This window comes from Daucus carota, chromosome 7, assembly GCF_001625215.2.
Source record: "Daucus carota subsp. sativus chromosome 7, DH1 v3.0, whole genome shotgun sequence".
Lineage (NCBI taxonomy): Eukaryota > Viridiplantae > Streptophyta > Magnoliopsida > Apiales > Apiaceae > Daucus > Daucus carota.
The window spans coordinates 1,165,774-1,174,131 of record NC_030387.2 but is presented as its reverse complement, the minus strand read 5'-3'; the positions used below and the strand labels follow the sequence as shown (position 1 = coordinate 1,174,131).

Below are 8,358 nucleotides of genomic sequence, written 5' to 3'. Positions count from 1 at the left end.
ACACAGTATTGTTGTTAAGTGCAGAGATAAACAGGATCGAGTTGGCTTACTTCCAAGTTCCAACTACAGTTAATCGGCAGAATCATCGTACTAAAATGCTCCTTGTCTTCTTCTAAAACAAACCTATACACACAACTTACAACCTATACATACAAACTAAAAGAGCTCAAAAATGAACAAGCTGAGATGGGCCATGGACGGTGGCTTCTGGGACGTGGATATGTCAACTCCGGTGACTATTGATGGGCTTGCCCGGCCGGTTCCTGGTCACCCAACTATCCCTTTGGGCCTGTCCAGAGGCTCCAGGCTCTCTAGGCCCAAACAGGTTGATTTTTTTCAGAAGTTTATGTATATGCCCTTTGTTCCTTCTTTTTCCGGCGCCGTCGGCGGCGGCTCCGGTGGTGGCCTGTTTCTCCAGCGTGTCTTTGCTTTCCCATTTGGTGAAAATTGGTAACTTTATCTATCTTTTACTTATTTTTTGTAATTATGTTGAATTTATGCAATTTTGTATTTATGATAGTTTTGAAGAAAATTAAGTGTATGAACTCAAATTTTTTGAATGTAGGTTGCGGGTCTTGAATTTTTTGAGGGGGTTATGAAATATATTTGAAATCGATAAAAATGAATGTGTGAGCATAAAGGAATGGAATTATGAATAAAGATTTGTTTCTGATCATATCGAGGTTGAATGCTTTGTTTCATTCTGTTTCCGATTTTTCTGTGTATCTTGTAATCATGTCGATATGTTAATTGGGGGGGTGCTATTTGTTAGTAAGTTAGGTATTTTGGTAGTGTTTTGTTGTTGCTGGTTTGATTAGTCTTTTCTATGTAATTGTGTCTAGCGAGTTTTAACTGTGTTATATGAGTTGGTATTTACTTGTTTTGTGATTTGAAGGTTTGCGACATTGCTTGGTCAGTTTAATGTGAAAAAGTTTGTGACCTCTGTTAAAGATGATCTATTAAACCAATCCGATGAATTCTCACTGCTGGATACTATGCGAAATCGCCTTGAGGATAAATCTTTATATACCCTTGATATGTGTTCAGAGATTTTGTTGTCACCTGATGATACCCTTCAGGTTAGAGTAGAGACAAATGCACAACACAAGATCCCTCGAAAGAAAGCAGTTCTTCATCATAAGGCAAGTGCTTTTGACCTTAAGACCATTTCAGTTTTTTGCTTGTGTCGAGTACAGGATATCTGCCCTGTTTGTATTTAGTAGAGGCTGGCACACATTGATTTTGTTATATGTTCTCTTGAAAATCTATTATAACTTTGAGATGTCTTGCCCAAATTGCAACTCGTGAAACCGGTAGCTTAAAAAGAATTTCTCTTATGTAAGTTTGGATTCTCTTATTTTGTTGTTTTTGTTCCTTGGCTGTGTATATTTCAAAATATCATTTTTTTTTAATATGAATATTGATAATCAATCAAGCACTTCTTCTTTCTTTACCCATTTGTCTGTATGGTGTTGTCTTCTGTTAACATTATCCTCAGTCTTTAGAAACACAGTTTTGTGTTTGGAAATATGGGTTATCTTTTGTTGTTTCTAAATGATACCTAATGAGCATCAAATGTTGGTTGCAGTTTGCAAACCACAATCTTACTCTGGAGGCAGCTTCCCCGGGACTCTTTGTTGACCACCGTGGCACTTACTGGGACGTACCTTTGACAATGGCACTTGACTTGGCATCAGTTGCTTCTGATGCTGGTCCAAGTTACCATTTATGCATCAATCAAAACGTAGGGGACCCGAAGATATTTGAAGGTCAGCCAAACAGCGACGTTGCTGCTAATATACTGCCTGGTTTGCATGCGAAAAGTGCTCTCTCCTACAAGACAAATGTTGACCTATGGAGAAGTAAAGCACCAAAAATAAAGTTGGTCCAGCCATATGATGCATTTTTGTCTAACCCTCATATCTCAGTATCAGGGATCCTTGGTAAGAAATAGACAAGAATGACGTCGTATTCTTATAATTGCCAGAGTCCATGGTCAATTTAAGCTTTTTAGGAACTAAAATTGCACAGGGCATGGGAGTTTTATCTAGCTAAATGTGAAACAACTCAAACTAAATCAAAGTTAAGGTACAATGTTCAAGTCACATATTCTATCCCCTTAACTGAGACAGTTGAGAGATTTAAGAACAATCTACTCTTGTCCAAGCATAAATGCATAATAGGGTGAAGTATAAAGACGTGGAACTTGGCCTATATGTATTTATGTATGTATGTTGGTGAAAAGAGCTAGCCTTGAATGTGATAACACTGGTTACGAAGTTTCTCTTGGAGAATCTCTAGATCACATAAGCTATTGACAAAGTAATAATTCATATTTTGCCACTAGGCACTAAATGTACAATCGGTTTTTTATACACCAAAATTTATTGCTCAACTCATGTCAATATTTTTGTAGGTGCTGTTGTTAGTGCCTCTCTAGGAGATAATTTAGCAGAAGCAGAAGTTAAAAATGTCCCTCTGGATTTCAAGCAGTTTAACCTCCATGCAAGAGGAACAAATTCTTCTATTTCAGCTGATGCATTTGCATCAGTGTCACTTTCTGCGCAGCATGGAAACTTTCAAAGGCTGTTCCTAGATCTTACTCGGTTTTATGCCCGGATGGATTTTCCTTCTGCTTCAAAGTTTATTTCAGGAGCATCTCATTTGGCAAATAATCTTTACAGTTCTCAAACTCCAAATATGGATGCAATTCAGGCAATATGCCCAAGTGCAACTCTTTCTTTTCAGCAGCAGGTATCTTTTGTGATGCTGAAACTAAGCTAACTGAAATGAACTAAAGTTGCTATGAGATAGTTTTGTGAAAATACATAACTATTGCTTCACTTCTATCTGTTTATGTCTATATTATTCTGAATATTTCTTTAAACAATGAATTATATCATTTTTCCGGTTTAACTTTAATATTTATGCGTTTTGCTTCTATGTCAAGGGAGAACGTGAACGTACATGCTTCTTTAGGAGTTTCTCTTACAGAACTGTAGTAGTGCACAAAGTTTTAGTTTTTGTACTTTCAAAGTCTCGGGCTTCTCCATGGCACATTAAGATTCAAGAATATTACAGCACTACATGTTTTAGTTTAAATTTGGTGTTCATTTTTCCTGAAGAGGAACATCATGATTTTTTTTAAAATTTAAGATTCGAGCTCCTCATGTAGTGGCTCCACGATTTTCTCATTATCCCAATTTCCTTGTCCATTTTGATGTATTAGTTCTTTTTTTTTTTTTAATATCCGTTCATCCTATTCTGAAGTACTTTATGTTATTGGATATCTTTTTAGAGGACCAAATATAATATTTTTTTTATGCTCGTTCAGATTGCTGGCCCTATCAGTTTTAGAGTGGATTCAGGAGTATCTATTGATCTGAAAAATAGGGAGTGGCCTGTGAGTGTGAAGGACCCTGTATTTGCTGCTGAATATGCATTGCAAGTTCTTGGTTCTGCAAAGGCTACAGCTTGGTATTCTCCGAAACAGAAAGAATTTATGATAGAGCTTCGCTTTTTTGAGAAATAAACCAATATGTAGTTCCTTACCCTTCTCTTGTCTAGTTCAATTTTGTTATGTTGAAATAGATATCTTTGCAAGTTCATAATGCAATTAAAAGATCGGTATCCTTGGGGCTATTATGCTATGAGGGAAATGCCTGTATTTAATTTAAGTAGGCAATTCTTATAAAAAAAATTCTGAATTTTTTTTTTATAAGAATTCAATTAAAATGGAGGAAGTGGTCAAGATGATAGTGAAAACATTTCTTTATTACAATAAATTATCACCATTGTTGTTGAGACATTCACTTGCCAAATTAAGATCAGCAATATAACAAATGTGACATGTCGTTCACTCGCCAAATACGTTTAGCAATATAACATGTCGTTCACTTGCTAACTACGTTTAGCAATATAACATGTCGTTCACTTGTTAACTACGTTTAGCAACATAAGTCATAACAACGTTGTCTCAGTAGATAATGAGCTACTTTGTTCGCGAATTGTTTAACAAACTGAACACATTTCCGACCTTTGAACTCTGCTGCGAAGCTTACACTTATCGATGACCCTCCCCAGATAAGACATGTTTGATGAGGTACTGCGAATTGCTTGCACTGCTAACAGGCAATCCGTTTCGACACAAGTTTAAAATGCAAGAATATAATTGCTCCGTAATTTTATACTTTCCAGAAACAATCCACAACGCCTTTCTTTTCTCAAAATCTTGTCATTGCCGAGTTCTATCCCAATGCTAACCAAAATAAATGTTTCTTAGAAGATCAAACACAATCAACTCATAAGAGTCAAAAGCGCTGCACGGCTCCATATATCCAAATTCATGATATCTACCTTAATTAGCACAGCTAAGTACACGATGATTCCGGTGAATTTTACCTACTTTGTGTTCAGCTGCAGACTGATTTTTCAAAAGCATGGCAACTTACATTTTCTTATAGTATGATGTCTACCAAAACTAGAAGGCGGACAGCCTGCTGGAAGCTGTAAATGTTTTTCATTGTATTTAATGTTTACAAGGCAGAGACCTTGAGGTGGAGCAGCCAGGGCATACTTTGCAAGCTCTCTGCGATCACAAGAAGCCAAAATCTTGGGAACAATATCAGGTGGAATTCCTTCCCGTCCTATCTGAAGCAACAGAGCAACCTGGGATAGGAAAATATAGCAAAATGTTACAGACATTCCTAGGCTTTGTCAATGCTGGCTTTAGTGAAAAACAGCGTAGTAGTTTTAAGGCAGTGCTATAGAGTACATTGGACAATAATGTACAAATGTGAAATGGCTGAAAGAGAAGGTGATTGTATACCATGTTCCGAACTTGTCTGTAAAGGAAACCAGAGCCTTCAACTTCAAGCTGCAAAAGAGGTCCCTAAACAACATATACCAAAATTGTAAACAGCATATACATACATATTCAAAAGCAAGGAAGAAGTATAACCCTAGATGGTTACCATTTCAATTACATCAAAGCGGAGAATATTCTTCACAGGATTTGGTGAATAACTAGTGCGTGATGTATTCACAAAAGCGGAGAAGTTGTGCTCCCCAACAAAAAACTGTGCAGCTTTCTTTATGGCAGCTGTGTTAAGCTTATAAGTACTATGATAAGCATAATGCCGCTGAAATGGGTCCATCGTTGCATCATTATATATCTTGTAGGTATAAATCTTGCTCCTTACTGAAAACCGAGCATGAAATTCAGGCAACGCGGCGCTAAATTCTCTAACTCGGACATCAGGAGGAAGAAGACCATTCATTGCTGCATGAGCACTTTCCAGGCTATCATAGTTGAAAGGTGTATAAAAGTGTGCCACCTAAAATCTGAAATTACTTTAATACATATTTATTGTAAACATATGGTTGTTCAGTGAACAAGAAGAAGTCACACCTGACCCCAAGCATGAACTCCCGCATCAGTCCTACTTGCACCGACTAAACATAGATCCTTCCTTTCTAATTTTGTAACTTGGGTTAAGGCTTGCTCGATAAGGCATTGTATCGTTGGGGGTGACTTCTGATACTGCCAACCTAAAGAAAAAAGGCTGCAACAATGAAAAACAACAATACAATCCCAGAATATGAAAGGCGGTCTAGCATAACAATTTGATTTAATGGTACAATGGCTAATCATGGTATTTTTTTTATAGTAGTACTAAAACAGAAAGGCACTTCTAGTTAACACAAAAAGAAAATAGACATAAGGCACCTCTTCTAATATGGCTACCACCCTTGGCAGGATAGCTGAAAGTAGGATCGCATTTAAAACAGTCTAAAAAACATTGCATCCATTTTTCACACAAGTACCCACCCCATCCCCATCACCTCCCAATATGTTACCTGTGTTGATGGAGGGCAAGGTTAGACACAGGGGATAAAACCCATCTCCGCAGAGAATTGCTAGACACAAATTTGTTGAGTATTCATCAATTCACTCCATATTATGTCTTCTTTCTTAATCATTAAATTCTGCAACTACATATATATCTTGCATCACACCAATATAGTAATATAATGCCTACTAAGCAGGAAAAATAAAAATAGACAACAAGGATGGCACAATGTTGTTGCCTGCCCATTGACAATTTTGCACATTTAGCAAACCAGCAAAAAAACATACTACAATTTTGATTGTAACCTTGTAGGTTGCTATTGGATCTATCTAAATGGGTCAGCCCCAAAAACTAGGTTTTAGAATGAGAGCTTCCCTTGCACTTTTCACAACCAATGTGTAAAAAACCCAAAATATTTCATTGACACACAGGTTCGATACCTGCCAATCACTCCTCTCACCATGCCAAAAATCTCCTATTCAAACACAAGCCTCCCAAGAACTCCCCTTACAATGTGACTGGACTCATGTGATCCCTGAAAACCGTTGTAGGAGCCATTGAGCTGGGAGCCGCGTTGAGATTGTTGCAACCTAGGCTCTGATACTACTGTTAGCGGCTATGCCTACTTTAACCCCAGAAACTAGCTTGTAGGGTGCAGACTGCAGACTTATCTCATGCCTAATATTCAAAACCCCGCTCTTCTGCAACCAATATAGAATAACCCAACCAACCTATCACCATTTTAGAACCACATATTCCAAAGATAAGTATAACCCGTGTAATGCTCCACCCCTTGATAAAAAATGCATCATTCGCTCGTTTACTGCAATGCTTCATAGAATCATAGTGAATCAAAAGACGGATTCACCTGGTTTCATAATCTCTAACAATGCTAACAAATTTAAATTCATCTCATTTACAATCATCAAAGACCAATAACAAATATACCACAGATTGATCCAATCTAATTTCACACCACATTTAATGCCAAACCTATCTTAATAGGCGGTAAATATCATCACATTCAGTCCATTTCCATGACTAAAACCAAAAGAGTGAAGTACTAATACTCTCTCACTCTGCGTTCACTTGGACAGAATGAAATGAAACTCGTAAATCCCGCAAAACAAACTACTCGAGGGTTGTCAAATGAATCAAGAAAACAGCATTTGAAGTGAAAAATCAAATAAACAAAGTAAAAAATGAGTAAAATCAAGGTTATAGAGAAGAATCGAACCCGAAAAGCGAGTGCCATCATAAGCAATAAGCAAGCGCCACTTGAAAGAAGAGCCACCCCCCAGTTGTTGTTTTCCCCCATTTTCATCTTCTGAGCTCTGATAATAATGAAGCAGCCAGCCAATTGTATATTATATATTTATATATACTTATAAGCAAGACAGAAAGAAATGGAAATAAGTAAGTGAAGCAGGAGACTTACGGATTGGAAGGTGAGATTGTTAGGGAGTGATGATGGGTTGCTATTATTATTCAGGGGAGATGTCAGCGGAGGAACCACCGCCGACGCCGCCGTACAAACTACCATATCTCCTCCTTTATCCGATGCAACTACGCAACTGCACTGTTACTGTCTTTTTAGTGCTTTTAAGTCATTTTTCATTTTAAACTTCTTTAAAAATTTATAAGTTAAAATATAAATTTGATTCTATTTTCTTTCGTTGCATCGGAGTAGACAGGCCAGTTTGCTCCTTCCAACATCTATACTATACTATATACTATAATATAATAAGGCAACATAGGTTTAATTTGTAGTCGTACAAATTTTGGTTCAGTCCTCTTTTTTATAACTACAAGTGGGTGACATGTAGACTTCTCTTACTCTTATAATATTAAAGAGTTTTATACCGTTCAAATTACAAACACTTGTGATGTAATACAAGATAAAAAAACTCCACCATTATTCTTTTAAATATAATGTATATATTATTTATACACTATATTATAATAAACCGATATTGATATAATTCATAGTCGTCCAAAAAATGTAATCAGTTGGTAAATATAATCTGGTTAAAATCTAATTCATTAATACTAAAATACTAATAAGATGATGTTAAAATTTAAATTATAATTAATAAAATACGAATTCTATATTCGCCCGTGCGAAGCACGGGTTAAAGGCTAGTATATATAATGTGGATCATCTATATACGGTTAAGCATGAACATTGATTTTAGGCAAAGCATCAGTAGAGCAGGCCCAATAACATCATAGGCCCATAACTTCGGTCATTTATTATTTTCAAGATTGGTGGTTAATTTGGTACAGTTCAATACAGACTAAGGTTCAATAAAGGGGTGGCAATATCAGACACGATCCGAACCCACAACCCGATTTACTGAGACAAAACCCGAAAGTGAATTGAAAATCTTCTGATTGACACGAAATGGACCCGAAATTAGAATTTCATTTCTAATAAATTCAATTTTCAGTTTTATTTAATTTTAAGTGATTTTAGCTTGAATCGAAATCGACCTGATTGCTGACA

At 36.6% G+C, this 8,358-nt stretch overlaps 2 protein-coding genes across 3 annotated transcripts; one reads left to right on the top strand and one right to left on the bottom strand.

Annotated features, from left to right (window-relative positions):
- LOC108196543 (protein TRIGALACTOSYLDIACYLGLYCEROL 4, chloroplastic) lies at nt 1–3,715 on the top strand. Its single transcript, XM_017363864.2, has 5 exons — nt 1–450; nt 896–1,142; nt 1,589–1,943; nt 2,417–2,754; nt 3,335–3,715. Exons 1-5 carry the CDS (start codon nt 173–175, stop codon nt 3,530–3,532), a joined length of 1,416 nt encoding a protein of 471 aa, XP_017219353.1. The 5' UTR covers nt 1–172; the 3' UTR covers nt 3,533–3,715.
- Nucleotides 3,716–4,151: 436 nt separating this feature from the next.
- On the bottom strand, nt 4,152–7,571 carry LOC108196544 (uncharacterized). 2 transcript variants are annotated; one of them, XM_017363866.2, is made up of 6 exons: nt 7,291–7,571; nt 7,090–7,186; nt 5,411–5,550; nt 4,974–5,336; nt 4,829–4,891; nt 4,152–4,668 (listed from the first exon to the last, which is right to left on the bottom strand). In XM_017363866.2, the coding sequence occupies exons 1-6, from the start codon at nt 7,393–7,395 to the stop codon at nt 4,432–4,434; spliced, it is 1,005 nt and encodes a 334-aa protein (XP_017219355.1). In that variant the 5' UTR covers nt 7,396–7,571; the 3' UTR covers nt 4,152–4,431. The 2 variants fall into 2 exon arrangements, with proteins under 2 accessions (XP_017219355.1, XP_063937441.1); XM_064081371.1 differs by lacking the exons at nt 7,090–7,186; nt 7,291–7,571 and adding an exon at nt 5,729–6,104.
- Between the last annotated feature and the right edge of the window lie 787 nt (nt 7,572–8,358).

Bases quoted from the DNA above. Each gene is read 5' to 3' on its own strand.
- LOC108196544 (XM_017363866.2), bottom strand. From the start codon at position 7,395: ATGGTAGTTTGTACGGCGGCGTCGGCGGTGGTTCCTCCGCTGACATCT. The intron at 7,187-7,290 runs GTAAGTCTCCTG...CATTATTATCAG, and splicing joins ACAATCTCACCTTCCAATCC to AGCTCAGAAGATGAAAATGG. The intron at 5,337-5,410 runs GTGTGACTTCTT...TTCAGATTTTAG, and splicing joins GAGTTCATGCTTGGGGTCAG to GTGGCACACTTTTATACACC.
- LOC108196543 (XM_017363864.2), top strand. From the start codon at position 173: ATGAACAAGCTGAGATGGGCCATGGACGGTGGCTTCTGGGACGTGGAT. The intron at 1,944-2,416 runs GTAAGAAATAGA...ATATTTTTGTAG, and splicing joins CTCAGTATCAGGGATCCTTG to GTGCTGTTGTTAGTGCCTCT. The intron at 2,755-3,334 runs GTATCTTTTGTG...ATGCTCGTTCAG, and splicing joins CTCTTTCTTTTCAGCAGCAG to ATTGCTGGCCCTATCAGTTT.